Source organism: Phaenicophaeus curvirostris, chromosome 22 (assembly GCF_032191515.1).
Source record: "Phaenicophaeus curvirostris isolate KB17595 chromosome 22, BPBGC_Pcur_1.0, whole genome shotgun sequence".
Classification (NCBI taxonomy): Eukaryota; Metazoa; Chordata; class Aves; order Cuculiformes; family Cuculidae; genus Phaenicophaeus; species Phaenicophaeus curvirostris.
This window is the reverse complement of record NC_091413.1, coordinates 1,617,909-1,637,106: the sequence shown is the minus strand read 5'-3', so window position 1 is coordinate 1,637,106 and position 19,198 is coordinate 1,617,909. Positions and strand designations below refer to the sequence as shown.

The 19,198-nt window shown below is 41.5% G+C and overlaps 1 protein-coding gene across 1 annotated transcript in view; it reads left to right on the top strand.

Annotated features, from left to right (window-relative positions):
• The first annotated feature begins 7,952 nt into the window (after positions 1-7,952).
• PLCH2 (phospholipase C eta 2) overlaps positions 7,953-19,198 on the top strand; it is a 32,905-nt gene continuing 21,659 nt past the window's right edge. Inside the window, exons 1-7 of the mRNA XM_069874583.1 lie at positions 7,953-8,937; positions 10,964-11,110; positions 11,464-11,707; positions 12,229-12,358; positions 14,936-15,106; positions 17,314-17,407; positions 18,962-19,165. Of these exons, the coding sequence (XP_069730684.1) occupies positions 8,817-8,937; positions 10,964-11,110; positions 11,464-11,707; positions 12,229-12,358; positions 14,936-15,106; positions 17,314-17,407; positions 18,962-19,165 (1,111 nt within the window). The 5' untranslated portion in view covers positions 7,953-8,816. The remainder of the gene's footprint in view (positions 8,938-10,963; positions 11,111-11,463; positions 11,708-12,228; positions 12,359-14,935; positions 15,107-17,313; positions 17,408-18,961; positions 19,166-19,198) is intronic.

Sequence of the window (19,198 nt, the reverse complement as noted above, 5' to 3'; positions counted from 1 at the left end):
GAACGTGGGTGTGAGAGAGAAAGGTCTCACTTGAGGATCTCCAGGAGTATCATCCCTGTGGCAGTTATTCAGGTTCATTCCTTGTTTGCAGTTAAAAAATGCTGAGACTGAGACGTAAGGATGTTCACCAGTCAGTGTTTCTGCCAGATGGTGTCATGCTAAGCTCACTGGTGGAAGCACTTTGAAAACAAATGGGGTATATTAAAAGGGCAGAGGTTCTATGAGCTGAAGCTGGAAGGTAACCTTTGTAAAATGGTGAATTCTACACAGTTTTAAGGATTTACACAGTCTTAATGGAAAGCAGAATCAGATCCACACTTCATAGTGACAAGCTGGTAATTGAATATGAGCAGAGTGTGTCTGTAGTACCTGTTATTGACACTGTGGTTACCCAGTTACTTGAGTGCCTTTTGTGCTGAGATTGAATACCACTCCACCAAAAAAATCGCTTTCTGATTAATGCTTAGTCCTTCTCAAAAGCAACGCAATTCTGCTTCTGGTACATACAACGATGCAGCAATACACTGTGATTGCTGCCTGCCTGAACTGGGGAGAGTTAAGAAGATGCAGCTCCTGATCCAGATCTAAGATCCAAACTTGACTGAACCCAAAGGCTTTTGATTTGATGGCAGATTAGGACTTCCAAGCTGTAGTTGCAGAATTCCAGCCTCTAAACCACAACAAACTCCTAATAAGTGTTTGCACAATACCCCTCACCTGGCCCTGTCTCAAGTGAGAAATGATACAAGACAAGGATTCAGCGGTAAAAGCCACAAACGTGAAGTCAAGAAATGGAATCTTAAATAGTCCCAGTGATTACAGACTGGTGTGATAGAAGAAAATGGTTTTAAATGTATCAATACCCTTTCCACGGGTAAAATTTTCTTTTCAAATGGATCTGCAATTGCATGCCCTCAGCTCTTTCCCAAGTTTGGAAGCCCCTTTATCCTAATGTGAATGTAGCTGTAACAATTGCCTTCCACCAGTAAATATATAAAAAATGAGTGATCTTTTTGGCAAAGTGCTGCTGTCATTCCTAGAAGAGCTGAACTCTGTTTCCGTTTCAATTGCTGAATATATCTATGCGACTTTGGAAAAATCATTTAATATAGTCCAAGTTCATATTCTTATCCTGAAATGGGGATATTGCTCTCAAATGGTGCTGAGGAGAAAAGAACCCTGTTTATGAAGGCTGTGCTTAATTACTAGAGGCTTCAACTTAATGTCCTGCGAACTCCCTTTAAAATTAGCTGAAGTGCTGTGGTGTGGCTGTGTTATCATCCAGGAAAGGTCTTGGGGAAGTTATTTTCTGGTGGTGTTCCTGTCTGTGAGAGGGAGGAACAGCTTTTCTTCCATGGATTTAGCAGGAGGTTTGGGTTACTTGTAGCTGGGTCTGGAAAATAAAAATGAGACCACGAAGCAATAATGGATCCAGCTGCCTCTGCTCCAGTTGCGTGAGTGCAGTGGAGTGAGCGGAACACTGAGCATCGGGCATCTATTATGCAAAAGAAGGATCAGTGAACTAGTTAGGATTTTTTAAAAAAGCTTATTTGTGTCTTCAGAAAACACTCCAGGCCTGACTTCTTACTGACTTGCAGCTTGTGTGCTCCATTGTACTTGTGAAAAAACTACAACCAACAAATGTTTCTGAAGTTCAGTTCCTGCCTTGCATCAGTGGAAATATTTTATCAAATCCACTCTTCACAAGCAGAAATGGTGACATAAAGTGCCTCGGCGCTTTGGAACAGCGATCTGAAACTTGCTGGAATGCACCTTCCACTTTCCTTATGCAATTCTACCTGTTACCCAAAAAGTAGGGTGTGAGGTAACTAACTCGAGTCTAAGGCTGGGAAGAAGAAAACATGGTTTACTTCTGATTCACCTTCTTAGATATTATTTCTGTTTCACCATTTGCAAGGATTCTTTAAAAGTCTTCTGGTGAGGAGCTGATACAAACAAGGTGATTATTCTTGGAATGTAGGTCACCAAAGAAAAATCGATACACAAGTGTTCTCTGTTTGTCCAGTATCACATCTACTGATTTTTACCTTGTTACTAAAGATTCAGACACAATTTTTGCTATTCTGACCTCAGTTATAGATGGTTTACAGATGCTTCATCTTCATTTTGAGGTAAAAAAAGAGAGAAATATTGCAAAGAAAATGTTAATGCCAAGTGGACAGCTTGGAAAATAAATATTTTACATGTAGATTCTTGTGATTCATATCTCTTCTATCCCTGGATAGTCATTTGTATGGTGAATGTGAATTCCTTTCAGCAAAAAGGAAAAGCTTCTCTGTTTCAGGGAATTATGGAAGAAGGGATGATCAGTGTCAGCCTCTGTAGATCTAAAGGGGTGATGTGGCCTGACACAGAATGAATGTGGACCAGCCCAGAACTGACCAAAGCCCAGAAACGCTGTTAAAGGAGGATCTCTGTAAGATATTTCCCGGAGAGCCTGTTTGCACAGGTTAGCCAGCCACCTTCAGCCTTCAAATGCCTGCTTATCCTCTGGCTCTAAACGCTGGGGGGAGAGGAGTCTGTCAGCCTGCATTGTTTCAGGCTGAGGTGGATATTGGAGACCATCACAAAAGGTAGAGATACTTTTCCTGTATGTTAAACCCTCTAGCTTCTTTGGAGTGGAACTCGAGGCAGTGATCTCCTGTGGAAGTGCATGTGACTTGCCTTATTTTAGCCTGAGCAAGATTCAGCTCCACTTTAACCTACACCTTGCACAGTTTATGTAGTAAAGCATTACTGGCAATTTCAGTGCCCTCCATCAGTATAAAATCAAGTTTCCATCTTCGTTGCTCAGTGCTTCATGCTCTCTTTTGTTCAGAGCATGCACTGATTTCATGGCGTAAACTGTGGGGTAGATCTGGATTACAAAATTCTCGCTTTACTTATTCATTCCAGATTCACGAGCAGTCACCCATTAAAATGTTAACAAGGGATATGAACATGAGTCTTGTGTTTTCTTACAAAGTAGAAACAAGAAAAAAAGATTTTTTTTTCTGAAACAGCTAATAATTAATGAAAAGTATGTTGTCACCTCTCCGCCCCTTCTCCTGACGGTCTGAACGACATGTCCAAGATCAGGTACGTCCCTGTGAAAGTGTGTCCTTGATAACAGAGTGCAAAGCCAAAATGTTGTTCTGAGCCAAATCTAATTTTCTTCAAGTTAATGTGGCATTTAAAATTTAGAGAAATAAATCTTGTTTGTCGCGCCTGTAAGTAGAGGCTGGAACTTTGTAATGTCCTCTGTGATGGGGAAGGCACATGCCTGATTATTGTAGTTCATAGGAAAAATCAGAAGGACGGGAGGTGGGTGCATTTCTTTACTGCGGTTCCTGGGCACAGGACTTTCTGGCTCACAGTTTGTTTAAGTACAAGCCATCTGCTTTGCCTTGCTGCAGATGGATCTCTAATTTTTTCTATGAATTATTCTGAAGCTTTGCTTTCAGCAAAGGTTGAGCTCAAGTAGCGGATCTGGAGGTTGCTCTGCACTCTCACTTGTCAGCTACGTCCTCCCAGAGCAACCCTTGCAACTGAGCAAAGACCTCAGAGTTTCTTCTCTGTGCACCTGGAGCTCTGTGCTGCCGCAGAACCTGCTGATGTTTCTGAGAGCATGATAACCTTCAGGTCTAATGTGGATTTAAGATTGGTGACCTAATCCTCTTGGTTTCTCTCAATGTACAGCACACCCGCGTAAGGCTGTCTCTTGGCAGGCACAGAAGCTGAGGATAGCGTTGAACAAAGACACAGATTATTATGGGTTATTCCTAGAGACAATGCAGCTCAATTTTTTCCATATTTCATAAAACTGGTGTGTGAAGAAATAAGGAGTCTGTTGTGTTTTAAAATGTATATGGCACAAAAGGAAGGTCTGGAAGATTTCTGAATCTTTTACAGGTAGAACATTATAGAATTCACCCTAAATATGGAAGCAAAGTTTGTGAGTTTATAATCAATTTGCGGTGATTAATTTCAGTAGCAGATGTCTTTTTCCTGCATATGTTTCCATCTGTGTTATTTTTCTGTGCCACTTTTGCCTTGGAATCTTGACTTTTTAGAGGTGGTCTCATAGAAGGCATTCAATAATTTTGATGGATTTCCTCCCTCCCAACCTGCCTTAATCTCCCTTTCAGTGTTTATGACCCATGGCACTGAACAGATGGTAAAGTGCTGGAAGATCTTTAAATGTAAAGAGTTTAAGATCTTACCTCAATTAAGTGTGTAGGGACATTTTCTCATACAAGTCAGAGGTTGGAAACAAGGTGACCTTAGAACACCGTTTATAGTCTTAACATCTTTATTTTATGCTGGCATTTTCCTGCAATCAACAAAATTTAATTATTACAGCTTTGGAAGAAAAATACTTAAATAGCTTTTAAATCTTTTTTACTAAAGGTAGCTTGGAAATTGAACTTCCTTTGCCAAAACCAGCATTGGAATTCTTAGTAGAGTTTGTTTGTGGGCTCAACATCATGGAGAAGACAGGCTAATTGTTGTTGTTACGTTAGTGCTGTTGTTGCCAGCGTGTCCCACTTCCACAAACATTCCTTCAGGTCAATAAAGTAATTTAAGGGATTTCAGGATCAGTTGATTTTAATATGTGATTTTCTAACCAGTTTTAGAAAGCCCTGTAAATAGCAATATTTGTGGTTGCTTAGCCAATGCATCTGTCCCAGGGCTTTCCCATTGTGAATTCCAGTGCGCCTGCACCGGGACATGCAACAATACCGCCAGTGCTCTTCCTCCTGGTAGAGTTAGTGGCCTTGGAGATGGATGCACACTGAATAACTGGAGTATATTCTGAGCCAGTGCAAAAATATTAAACTTGGGAGCGTGGTGGGTGACAAACATAAGCTGGTAAATAACCCGACTTCCACTCGCCATGGGCAAGATGTGTGGCTTTAATCTCGAGTGTGGATTACTGCACCGGAGTTGCTGTCCAGATGGTCTGGCAGTCTGCAGTGGGCTATAGCTCCGTCTGTGTCCACAGACAAAGGTCACTGGAGTGGGGTTACGTTAGAATTAGGGAAAAGGCAGCTTATATGCAGTTGGGATAATGTTGTGGTCCAGCCGGTACTCCAGCCTTTCTGAGCCAGTGTTTGGAACCACCTGAAAGTGACTGTTTAGTGAATTCTTAATATAACTAATGCAGAAGTTGTTAGTTGTCAGTCAAAAATAGAAAATACAACAGCATATAAAATATGCTCCATCATCATGTCCTGCCTATATCCCTCCTCTTGGGCAGAGGTCATACCAGGAATGCAGGTGGATGCAGAGTAGTAAGAGAAGATATGCTAACTCTTATGAAGATCTTAGGATGGGATATCTAAGATGTAGCTGTGACTGTAATTTCTGTACTCTTTTTCAGGGCATTTTGACTGGTGTTTACAGCTAAAAGTGCAGCGGGGATTATAAAAGTCTGCTGCTTGAATCCTGATTACAGAAGACAAAAGAGAGATCAGAGTCTGGCCTTTGTATTGAAAGTTCCTGCATTGAAATTTTTAGTTTTGCCTTTTCTATTTGAGGGCTACAGCTCTTTCTCTGTGTATTAAGTAATTGTTAACACTTTTCCCTTCCCCCTCCAGTAAAGCATGCCTGTTGGACAGGAATCCATCCATCCTGATGGATTGCATTAATGAGAAACCCACTTGTCTCAGGAGGATCTCCATTGTGCTCACTGTCCTCTATCTGCTACACCACATCTATGCTGTTCTCCTGCATCTTCTGCAAGATGCTCTTGCTCTGTATGATGGAGCTTGGCTTTTCTGCCGTTCTTGAAGTGAACATCATCTTTTAGAAGGCTTTTGACATTGTAGTATTGTTCGTCGAGTGTTCTGAGTTCCATTTTTAGCTAAGCCAAGGCCAGCCTTCAGACTGAAACATTGCTGGTTTTCAAAACTCTTTGTGGCATGAAAAGCATTTGTTATGTTCAGAGAACAATAAGTTTCTAAAGTGCCATGGAAAGAAGTCTGTAATCTGCACGTTGTGTCAGGTGAGCAAGATTTTTCTGAGGATGTCAAGTGAGGCAAGAATAGAAACCCTTTTCAATAGGCTTATATCCTAAGTACTGAGCTCCATGTGCCGGAGAGTTGGGAGAGGGATTATATCACACTTAACCCCTTGTGACTTCCTCTTGCTTTCCCACACTGTTACCCACTATACAGCACCATAAATAAAAGGGGAGATTTTTGAAAGATTTTATTTTTCTCTGTTTATAAGTTCATCATAGGAGGCCTGAAAGATGGATTGGCAGCACCAACTAAATGGATTTAAATTTACCTTCTCTGGGTGGGCTTTGGATTACAAAACTAACTTTAACTTGAATGTTAACACAGTTCTTCTCTCGTGATGCTATAAATAACTGGCATTTCCCTGTACTAAAAAAGAATCCCACATTCAAAATGCTGTTTGTGCAGAGTCCTAACTCTGAACTGTGAAACTAATATTGTGGGCAATGCTGCAACAGGAGTTATGTTTCACTCTTACCAACCTGGGACGAAGAGAAGGGAGATAACACATGAATGGTTAATGCAGAATCTAGGGTGTCCTTGCAGAATCAAGCTTTGAATTTTAAAAGCAGAGGAACCAGAGTGCCAGCTACTGAGATTGTCTTGCAGGTACCACCTGAAAGAGAACAGGGAATCCTTCTGATTAATGCTGCAAGGGAAAAAAAGGAGCTAAACGCCAACAATACTTTTGGTTTATTGCAAAAGATTTTTCTCTACTCTGTCTCCTTATAATTGAGAGCCTTAAAATTTAGTTGTATTCCTTGTGAGGTACAACAATGCCATTATTCCTATTTAAGATCTTGTTTCTATAGCATGGAATTTACTTGCAAAGATGTTTACTGATGTATTTAAGAAATTCAGAGCAGCATGCAGTAGAGCAGGTAATTAAGCTTACATTCTGTTATTGTAGCCCATGCTAGATCTTGCTTTCTCTGAAAGAGTGATTAGGGTCTATAAAACAATATATTATGGGCTCTTGCCTGCTGTATAGCAGTTTTCTGTTGTATGGAAATATGCTTCTTAACATTTTACAGCAGGAGGTGTGGCTCCTCTGATGACAATTAGTTTGCAGTCAACGGACTAAATTACTTTTGAAAGATGCCTTAGGAGGATGGAGCCTATTGCGGGTGTGTTTCAGTAAATAGCAGAGTGTGACAAGTGTGTTAGCAGTGTTCCTGTCACTGTTGACCCTTAGGGCAGACCCGGTTGGTTTTCCCTTTGGAATTAGTCTGAGTCCAGCCTAATCTAAGAATTCTGAGCATAGGTGGTGAAACAGGCAACTTCTAATTGAGAGTAAATGATCTCTAGAACTACTGGCTGTAATGCTTTTTCAAGCTGTGAAAGGAGGAGTAGGAAGCGTTTAATGAATGTGTTTTTAAATGGCCAATTTGTGTTTAGCTCATCAAGCTAGAAGCATGTTAGGCTCCTCGTACAGATCACAGACAGCAATAGCAATTGTGCATCGTACTTAAAACAACGTAGATTAGGAGGTTGTGATAACATAAATGACAGATTTCTGTATTTGGAGTTTAATGGATACGTTTCAAATGGAATTAGGTAGTGACTTAGTGCTTTTGAAAAATTAATCCTTACCTGCTTTTCTCTCTGTTGGATTTTGAGCCCCCGTCCTGTTCCTAGTTTCTGTGTACGGCATTTGTTCTGTTCTGTGTAGGTACCCGGCTTGTGTCCTATGCCGGCACCTTCTATCGGGTCGGGTTGGTTTACAGAGGTATTCCTAAATGGGCTGAGATACAGAAAGATGCTGCTAACATAGGCAAAAAAGAAGAAGAAGAAGAAGAAAGCACTTTTCTCTAACCCTTTTTTTCCCTACAGCTGTAACGTGTCACCTAAATCCCTTGACTGGATAGGGCAGAACCACGGCTTTAGGATTAGTGCGTATGATGGATTTAGATCTCAGGCAAACATGTGTTGCTGTGTTTGCATCGTATCTAGTTTTTACTGCCTAGAGGACTGTTCTTTCTTTTATCAGGCATGTCTGTTAAAATAGTGAATAGAGCCTTCTGAGGGAAGACGGGGACTGGTACAATGATATTTTGAAGAGCCCTGTGAGAAGAAAGTGTGATTACTCTTTTCTTCAGACGTGGAAAGAGACTTGAAGAGCCTAAGAACCTGGACAGATTCACAGTGAGAGGCAAAGGTGGCTCAGGAGAGCAGAGAGGGGAATGGATTGCACTGTTAACTTTGCACTTATTTACTGCAATGGATGCTGTTTGTTGGTTTTGAAGAGCAAGTGGAGCCCTCAGCAAGAGTGGGATTTGCAAATCTGTTAGTAATTGAATGTATAAAAGGGATACCTCTGTGTAGGAATTGACAGAGGAGGAAGCAGCATGGAGAAGCCGACGACTGTGAATGGGAATAATGTCTTGGATGCTTGGCAGCTGGTAATGTAGGAAAGGAAAAAACATCCTCAGGAGGCCTTTCTTTTCAGAAATGGATTCAGCTACGTGCCATCTTGCCTCATGGCCCTCTCTGTAACCATCATGTGTCTTTAAAATGTTGAACTGAAGCCCACCCAGTCCTCAGACAGCATATGTCCATCACGTAGAATAAAAAGGATTCTAAATCTGGGCAGGGGAGGGAGCCTGGACTTACTGTGAAACTACTCTGTAACAACCTGAAAAATACCACTGGATTTTTGAAATCGCCAATTATCTTTTTTTTTTCTGATAATATTTTTATGCTGTTAAATTGAAAATGTGGACTACAGCATCTTGATCTCTACTAAGCCTGCAGAATTTGTCTTCAACTCTGAAGCTGCCCTGTGTCTCAGATATGGATGCCTCAAAATCTCCCTTGCTTCAGAATAAGTTCTCAGTGGCCCGTCTGGCTGAAGAATTTTTCTGGATTGGTGGCATCATTGTAGCTTCCCCGAGATGGAAAGTCGGCCACATCGGTAAGATGCAGGCTGAATACCTGCCACTTCGTTGAACAAGATGGTATCATCTTGAGCGCTTTCGTGTTTAAATCTTGCTTAGTGACAACTCTGTCTGGCAGTAGTGCAGGGGAGTAGAAAAGAAGGAAGAAGTTGAGCCACAGCCCTCGTCCTGTGTTGTTGTGCACAGTTGCTAGTGCAGTTCTTTGATTTTTCATGCAATATTGTAGTTTTCAGTCTTTGAAATGAGCAGAGAAGTGTCTCTGTCTTCTTCCATAGTGCATCACGGGGCTCTTGGGAGGTTTTCTGAATACTGAAATACAGTGGCAGAATCTGAACCTTCGCCTGCTGTCTGAGAAAGGTCCCTTCTTCCTTCATAACAGCTATTCTTTTATAAAGGTAATAAAACCCAGGAAACCTACCTGGAAATAGCTACAGAAATGAGGTGCTTCCTGTCCTAGTAAGTGCATTTGAATAGCAGTCTTCCTGAGCCACTCGTGTCCAGTAAGGAAACCTGCAGTGGCCTTGAGCAGAATCTTACCTTACAAGCACTTTATTTGTCCTACTTATTTGTCAGCTTCACCAGCCAAAGGTATTATTTTAACAGGAAAGTAGGAGGCATAGGTAGCTGAGAAATTAAGGGGGATTTTTGCAGAAGGCCAGAAATGCCATCCTGCTCTGCTTCTGCATTTCCCTGATCCAGATGGCTGCTGGAGTCTCAGCTGAGATGGAGAGCTGACAGACTGACCTCGAATTAAGTGCCCTAATTTCCAGAGGATTAAGAGCATCTCTTCTCCCATTAACATCTCATCTATTAGGACTTGTGCGCTCTAAGGATGAATTCAGTCTTGCATTCTCTCTTGTATGCAGCAAACACTGTCCCAGGCAGTGCTGGCAGAGTTAAACAGAGGGTTTCTTTTTTCAAGGGTTGGTTTTTGCCTTCTGACACTTTCCTAAAGAGCCTGGCGAGGGCTGGAGCTGTACGACATAACCTGGAGCCACAGTGAACTTGGGACATGAATCTTTTGACAAAGCTGGTCCGTGTATAAAAATACTTACTGACTCAATCCTTCTACCTTCTTTTCATCCTCACATGCTAAAATACTCCCACTCCTTCACACATTTACATCAAACCCAGAGACTCCTAAAAGACAATAATGCTACTGAACCATAAATAATTAACATACATTAGAACATCTTAACAATAAGCATGAAATAGGGGTCTTTTTCTCATTGTATCAGGGCAAAGTGTAGGGACTTATGAGTTATATAGGGTTTTTTTATTTATCTTTACTTTAAAACTTTTTATAGTAACTATGAATGTTGTTAGGAACTACGAAAAACTACATTGGTTTAATGTCGCTTACTAAGATGACAAAGATGGAGCTGCCTTTTACCTTTCTGTTTCTGGCTCTGCCATGACATCACTTTTTGCCGCAGTACAGAGATCCATCAGCTCTGTCCCCGTGTTATTCTGTCATGCTAAAAATGTCGTATTTTTACTAAAGGAGTTTCAAACTACCCTTGTTGGTAAATTAATCTCGGCTGCGCCTTGGGCACTTTCTGTGGCGAGAGATTAAACATTAACTTTACAAATCTGGTTTCCTTTTGCAAACATATTGAGATGCTTTGGTGTTAACAAGCAAGTTAAGAATATTGTCTGAATTTCCTCGGCCTTGTTCCTTGTGTTCCAAAAACTGATACTTGTGGTATTTTGATTCAGAGCGTGATCAGAAGGTATTATTAGCTCTAACCTTGTAATGGCTTTAATAGGGAGAGGTGGTTTTCTGAGTCTGCTTATTAGGATTGTTCGCACACTGGGAGCATCTTCTCTGGGTAAGTGTTTGTAGAATTGAGCTTCTGAACTTAAGGTGCTTATGAAAAAACGACGAGTCTTCCATAGCAGTTACGCTGGGCAGTGCAGGAAATCCTACCCTTTGACTCGAACTCTTAATTTGGCTGCTGCTTGATATGTTTTCTTCCTGTAAAGGTGATTTTAGGAGGAGCAACATCTGACTTACTGGTATCACTTTATTTCTTTCTTCAGTGGAAAGATGTATGAGTTCCATGCAAGCTGGTACCCAAATGATCAAACTCCGAGGCAGCTCCAAAGGATTGGTCCGCTTCTATTATCTGGATGAGCACAAGTCATGTATTCGCTGGAGACCCTCTCGAAAGAATGAGAAAGCCAAAAGTAAGTGTTGACCACAGGACCTGATTTCTTCTGGGGTTTTGCCCTCTTATAAGCAAACAGGCATGAAGGATTTGGTTCATTCACAGGTGATCAAGAAGAATGTCATACTTGAAATTTGAGGACAGGGAATGATTTTATGATTAATAGTTTATGAAGATTAAGTTGGTGTTAGCTGTGCAGGCTTCAGCTGTGTGTTGTAGTGTGTTGTAGGCAAAGCCTATGTCCATTGGGGACCCTGAAATGTGAGATTTGGGCCTTTTCTCTGTGGGATTTCTCAACGGGAAAAAATGCATCCTGTCTGGCCTAGAGTGTGCACACAGTTGTTAATGAGCTACATGCTTTTGTCATTCTAGTTTCTATCGACTCTATTCAGGAGGTTTGCGAGGGGAAGCAATCGGAGATCTTCCAGCGCTATGCCGATGGCAGTTTTGATCCCAACTGCTGCTTCAGCATCTACTATGGAGACCATATGGAATCTCTTGACCTGGTGTCTTCCAGTGGAGAGGAAGCACGCACCTGGATCACAGGGCTAAAATATCTGATGGCAGGGATCAGTGATGAGGACAGCCTCTCAAAGCGCCAGAGGACCAGAGACCAATATCCTTCCTATCTTGGAGTGTTTTGCAGTGCTGGAGAGCTGTCAGTAGAATAAGGATTCCTTTAAATACTTGTTTTGCTTAGAGTAAGCACTAGACTCAAAGCTTCAAAGCAGGCCCTGTTGTGAGTACCGGTTTACAGAGAGAGGAGGCCTTGAAGAAGAATTTTCTGAGTAAGACTGCAGTGCACTGCACAGGTATATTCTTTCGCCTGTTATTCCCTGCATAAAGCTGTCCCATTTAATTTGGTTAGAGGGGATGAAGTGTGATGTAGTGTTGCAATCCCCTCAGAAGTTAGTTCTGTGCTGCAGTACGGGTGGACAGCACGTGCTGTGTGTTGAGCATAGCAAGTCTAGAAACTGTTACTGACATGGGTGGAGTTATATTGTGTATTACCTTGAACTTTCTTTCATCCTCAGCCTCATCTACAGTCACTTCTAACTAACATGAGAAAAATTATCTATAGATAGCGTCCAGTACTATTTTTTGATATTCAGTGCTGTTCCTTAACTCCTGTTCAATGTGGTTGAAGCAGACATTTGATGAGGCAGATAAAAACGGCGATGGCAGTCTGAGTATCAGTGAAGTGCTCCAGCTGATGCACAAACTGAATGTGAACCTGCCCAGGCAAAAAGTGAAGCAGATGTTTAAGGTAAGAATTGAAAATGTGTTTTTTCTAAAAGAACGAGGATTGAGCTGGTGGAGATTAAACATGAAACCAAACAGGAGGGATTGTAACTCCTTCAGCAGCTGGTTTGTTTCCGCTCTGCTGAGAGATACTACAGAGCTCATTTGGGAAATTGAAGAGAGCTCCAGAAACACATCATAGATGAATACTTATTCATAGAAAAAGGCATTACACCAGGTACCTCCTGGTGTTGCATAATATAATGACATGCAGTACAAAGATTGCTTTTTTTCTGCACTTATTGATCTAAAACTCTGTCATGTTTCTTCTTTGATTACATTCTCTCTAGTAAATATTATCTAGTGAAGTATCCGATGTCCCCCAGTAAGTGGTACTAATAAAATATCCAGTAGGCAAATTTCTGTACCTGTCATGGGTTTTGCACTGCTCAGAGCTGTTTGGTTGACGTTGTGTTGCACTGACCTTGACCCAGTTTACTGGGCAACCGAACTGTGGAGATATGTGTGCTTTCATCATCAAAGAGTCTGTTGTGTGAGGACTTCAGCGGAAGTTGAATTCATCATTTTCAGCATAATAAAATAATATGACTTTTGCACTACTCTGACTCAGGGGCATCTCTGCATAATTTTCCAGCAGCTGTGCTATTTTAAAGATTGTTCTCTCAGAGAGACTGCAAGAGATTTGCTTTAGAGAAAACTCAATACTAGAATTTCAGTAGCGCTGAAAGGGATCAGATACCAATCTCCCAACGGCTGTGTAGACAGCCTAAATCTGTCCAAGACAGTGTGTGTAGCTGAATACCTGAGTTTTGCCTGACCTAAGGTAGAGAAATATTCTAAGCCCAGTTTCACAGGACTGAAGCAAGAACAAGTAAATTGTTTAAGGTCATGCAAGGATCTGAGGAAGGCAAAGGTAATGCTGTTCTCTGTTGGTGCTCGAAGACTGAGCTGTCTTTCATTCTAAGCACTTACTGAGGTTGTGCAGCTCCTGGGCAGACTGATTAAAGATACCTCAAAGTTCATGTCTCCATTTTCCAAATTTTTCTTCTTGTTTTGAGGGATTTTTTCCGTGTTTATGGAATGAGACTCTCTGGACACATATCTTTTCCTATGCTGCATGTCTAGAAGACCCCAGAGCAGACAAATAGCAGTGCTATGTTCTTTGCCATTGATATTCATTCACGTGTCCGTACTACCTTGCCTCCTTAGCTGTGAGGGCTTGTTACATGAAGCACCTTTATGTTTTTCTCAATTTTTTTTTCATACCAGCAAATACTGGGCTTATGGCTGTAGCTCAGTGAAGAGCTGAATTAAGAATCCGTTAAAATTACTAGAGTAAAGTGACCGTCTTTCCAACCATTAGGTTGATGCAAGCCAAATATAAGAAAGTGGGTAAAACTTTTCTGGGAAAAAAAATGCACTTATTGTATGCCATGTTCTGGTTTTACTGTTTGTAATCAATAACGATTACTACACGGATCAGATGCTTTAGAAATGCTATTAACAAAGAAGAACAGGTTTGCTTTTTCCATATGCAGTGCATAATTGAAACTGAGCTGGTCTCCACTAGAAATATAATTGCTGTTTGATAGCTTAGAATCAGAATATTAAGCAGCCTTGAAATTAAAAAATCAAATCTCTCAGTTAACAGAATAACTATGCCAAGTATCTTAAGATACAATAGGGTAGATTATATATAGGTATTGAAGAAAATTACCTTGAAAATTGCCGTTTTTCTTGTTTAAAAGGAGTGCGTTCTTTAAAAAAGATCTTGCCATAGTTACAATGGGGAAAAAACACTTTTGTTAGCTACTGTGTGCTCACAAATGCATTTGTATTTTCACCTGGGGTCATCGCTAAAGGAGCTTCGTCTCTGACTTCGTGACTCCTCGTTCTTCAGCTGTTTCCTCCATCATGCCAAAGCTGGTACTGGCCCTGAGCTGCTCAGGGTGAGGCTGGAAGAGAGACGGAGCAGTAGGGTCTGTCGAGATTAAAGAGTAGGGAGCAACTGCAGGGTGTCCTCTGGGAACTAAGACAGAGGATGGTGTTTGTGGGGGTTGTTAAGAATCTAGGTGCATTAAACTGAATTGCAGGCTGTGGCAGACGAGTGGCTGTCAGCCTGCCAGGACAGAGGCTGGGATTGCTGGCCACCCTTGGGATGATGTGGTTCTAACGATCTTCTTGAGCAAATAGGAATGAGTAATTCTGCCAGGCATATGCCTCTTCTGTTCTGTGGTGCAGTATACGCTGTTTGTCTTCATTGCCACAGACAGAAGAAATCCTTTGAGTAGGGTTCCCTGTGGAACAATAAAGACTTTAAAAGTTGTTTCTTGGCTCATGCACTAGTGCATTTAAGAGGTTCAAAGGGGAAAGCTGTGCAAAGCATTCATATGGCAAGCATCAGCCTGATAAATCAATCTGTTCTAGCAGGCCATACAGTGAGGAGGTCTGTCAGGCAGCATCAACCTGCACTGAATTTCAATGTTGCTTTGTTCTTATTCAGGAGTTTGTTCAGTTGAAATTTATTCAAGCTATTGCTGGGCAATCGGGTATCTCATTGCCGTATTGCTGTGTACTGCAGGAGGCTGATACAGATGATAACCAGGGCACGCTGGGCTTTGACGAGTTCTGCGCCTTCTATAAGATGATGTCCACACGACGTGATTTGTACCTGCTGATGCTCACCTACAGCAACCACAAGGACCACCTTGACGCAGATGACCTGAGGCGCTTTCTGGAGACTGAACAGAAGGTAGGTGCAAGCCAGGACAAGGCTTCCAGTCTGTGCACCTCTCTGTTTGCTGCTGGGCACACATTGCCTTTTTAAAGGGATGAGAACTTTGCTGTGAAAAACAGACAAAAGCCTCTTGATTTTCCTCTTGAAGGCTGGCGTGACCATTTCTTGAATCTTCGTGCCCTCACTACCTTGTGGACTCTTTGGTTGTACCTCTAAATATAGTCTCTGCAGCTTCTTTCTTTTGCACCTGTTCTCTTAGGACAATTCCATCAATATCTTGTCTTTTCCTTGCTGCAAAGATGCTGTTGCTGGCTCTGCTTTTGACTTAGCACACAGTCCATGCTGAGTCACTGAGTTACTTCAGCATACTCTCTCAGTTTGTAAAATGGGTCGTTATGGTTTTGAAGAGCTGTTGAGAGGAGTATTCATGTCTGGGGGAGTTTTGTGAGGATATATAGTAGTATGTAGTAAGTTGTCTCACTGACTTGAGCCTCTATGGCATCAGGAGCCTTTGTAACCAAGCTGCCTGGCAGCTTGGTACTTCTACTCCTATCCCAAATACTCCTTGGTTGGAAGAAATTTGGGTCTTTCTTTCTGGTACACGGTCATTTGGCAGACCAGAAAATGGCAAGGATCTAATATCAGTACCATGAGGAGATTCATCCATGGGAACAGGTTATCTGGAGAGGTTGTGCAGCCTCTTTTGAGGACCAGACTAGGTAATAACCTAAGCTAACTGATGTGACCTTGTAGTTGATCCTGTTTTGAGCAGGATTTTGGGCCAGATGATTTCCCAAGGTCACTGAATGATTCTATGATCTAGAGATTTATGGAAGATTCTAAAGCAAGTAACGGGACAGCAAGATGTAGTCAGTGCAGGAGCAAATGCATTGACTCATCTTTGACTTTTTCCTCTCATGATCCGTTTTGAAGCTGCATGCCTGGAAGTCATAAATCTCCATCAGTTTCAAAAGTTGCCTAAGAAATGAATGAATGAAAAGCCACCTCTTTGGTAGTTACCTGTTTAGATAAGTGGGGTATGTTTCCAACTCGTTGGTCAATCGATCCTCCAGATGGTGAGGAAGATGGACACTGGCCACAAGACAGAAATCGGCTCATCTAATCATTTGCATCGACAGCTCCTGCCTTGGGGCTTCTCTCCCTTGCCTGGTGCTACTCTCTCATATGATATGTGTAGAGAAAACAAGTGTTTCTGCTGTCTGTTTGAAGCTGTACCAGACAAACCTGCTGTTGTTCCAGAACTTTTCCTTTAGAATGCAGCAAACCTGTGATGTATGGACAAATAAAAAGTTAGGGGTTTTTCTTCCTCTTCTTTTACATTTATTTGTTAGGTTTTAAATTATACCCAGAAAAGTCATTGATCTGGTAGCAGTTGTGCTGCTGGTTTCATTTTCCCCTGAGGAAAGATTCCATGTTGACAAAACAGTCATCAGCTTGGGCATTTTATTGGCAGTTCCTCTGGTGGCAAAGGTTGGATTTTCATGTGTCGTGTACAGCATCTCATGGAAAGGATTTGCTGGACCACACAGGACAAGAATATTAAGTAATAGCAGAGACAATAATTAGAGCATAAATAGCAGGAATATTAAATAATAGCATTGAAATTCAATTACAAAAACACTGTAAGGTGAAAAAGCTGCAGCTTACCATAAATGGCCCTTTTTTATAAATGCCAACACTTTTCTTTTTCAGTTGAAAATGCAAAGCAACCTTGAAGTTAGCAGATTTCCTTTTCAGAGCATTCTGTCCTGATTCTCTGTAACCCTGCTAGCAACTGATTTTTGTGTCTGCTGCATAAAGATGAGCCACTTTCCTGTTTTATTTTAAAGTAAAAGCCCTTTGATAATGCAAAACAATCCTTTAATCATACAAGGGAAGAAATCCCCTTGGTTTGTGACAAAGCTTGTTCTGTTTGGGTGCTCTGTGCCCAATAACCCTCTAACCAGATCTGACCTACAAAGCAGAACTCGGTCGTTACTGGCTGTGATCAGGCAGCTGCCAATAGGGCAGGAACTTTGTGCAGAGAGGTCTGGTTCTTATCGGGCCTGACACTGAGTGACAGGAGTGGGAATCTCACTGGGTATCTGGAAATCCCCAGTACCACTGTGGCTAATCTGGCCAGTGGTTAAACTGCTTACAGACAAAAGAGCTGACAGAAGCTGTGCTTGAGAGTTAATGCTTTGGTTTGGATACTTCTGCAGATGACGAATGTGACTGAAGAACACTGCCTGGAAATCATCAGCAAGTTTGAACCATGCCCAGAGAACAAGCGGCAGGGAGCTCTGGGGATTGATGGTAAGCTGGCCAGGGTACCTTTTGTAGGAGAGAAGCAAATGGTTAAATGCTTGTGAGAATATTGCATTTGTTCGTGTGATGTATAGTCAGTTTTGTCCTGTTGTAGAAAGTACACTTTCCAGTAGGTTTTTGTTTAAAGTCTCTTATGTGATGAGGAACCTAAAGGGGAATTGATACTCTTTGGGAGATTTTTAAAGGTATGTGTGATGATGAAGCAGCAATCGTTGAAGGTCGGCTGGAGCTGGGTGTCTTTTTTGTGCTTTTGGAAAATACAGCAGAATTCAGCTGCATCATTCCTGCAGGTATTTTTTTAAATCCTTGAAGGAAGAGGAGTGATCTGATCCAGACTGAACATGTGAAGTGGGTTGATAGCTGAAATTTGTCTAGAAGCATGCTTGCGTGACCTCTGCTGCTGCAGCCTTCACTCTGAATATAATGATGCTGCACTATCATGATGGTAGCTGTTATTTTGAGGACTGATTCTAAATCGTTTCCCCTAAATAGTAAATCTTCTGCCAGATCTTATTGACTCCAAGGGCAGAGTGTGTTCCTCAGGAATGAGGTGCTGTGCAAAAGTTGTGGGACCTTTTGAAGATCAATCTTGTCTGTTTGTGTGGGTGAGTTGTCATAACAAAAAGGGGCAAATTGTACATTCAGTTTGCTTCACTCCATGAAGAAGTGGGCAGTTTCTGATATATTGTGTAAGGTGTTTGTTTCATGAAATGATGGTTGCTGAGGATGGATTCAGGTCTGTTCTACTTTCAGACTGAATTTTCAATTTATTTTAAAGCTTATGCTAATGCTAGGTGAGTGTGGCAGTTCACATGTTCATGTTGTTGTTTTCTGGTGCTTTAGAGTCAGTTGTAGTCACGTAAATTATGAATAATCAGGATCATTATCTTGTCTTCCTCATAGCTAGAAAAGTCAGACTGGGCTTCTCAAACAATTGTGGTTATTCATACTGGAATGAGAAACAAACAACCGGCCCTGATCTATAAAATTGCTTGCTCAGGCCAGCCTGAGGTTCCCTCTCACTCAGTCCTAGGGCATTGTTCCAAAGTTTTGACTGCTATTTGTATTTATCAACACTTTCTCTTTAATAAAACTTGCATCAATACAAAATGTAAAGCCTCTAAGAACCACCACAAAGGTGACACTTCATCTTAAATTCTGTCCAAGCTTGATTTCTCTGTTCTGTAGACCAGCATTCTGAGACTGAATGTGAGGACTGGAGTTATTTTGCCTCATGTAGCTTTAGTGAGACAAAGCCCTAGTCAGAGAAAGTGCTGTAAGACCTTTAGACGGTTGGCAGGATTTTTATGTGGGCAATGTTTTATTTATGGAATAATGAATGAGATGTTTAGAGAACCAGAAGTCTTGAAGCAGACACCTTGTGCTTTACAGTTGAGATGTAGTGGTGTTAATGTATTTATTTTACTTACATGTTCATTAACATGTTGATGAATGTCAGGATGCGTTTTTAGACTGGTTTTAGAAAGGCTACAGTAACCAAAAGGATAAAACTGTATTATTTACAGTGTTGTTTGTTTACAGGTTTCACCAATTACATGCGGAGTCCGTCAGGGGACATATTCAACCCAGAACACTACCAAGTGAATCAGGACATGAGTTATCCTTTGAGTCACTATTTCATTACCTCTTCACACAATACCTACCTCATGGGAGATCAGCTGATGTCCCAGTCTAGGGTGGACATGTATGCATGGGTGCTACAGTCTGGCTGCCGTTGCGTAGAAGGTAAAGATCAAAATAGAATCATCAGTGGGCTCC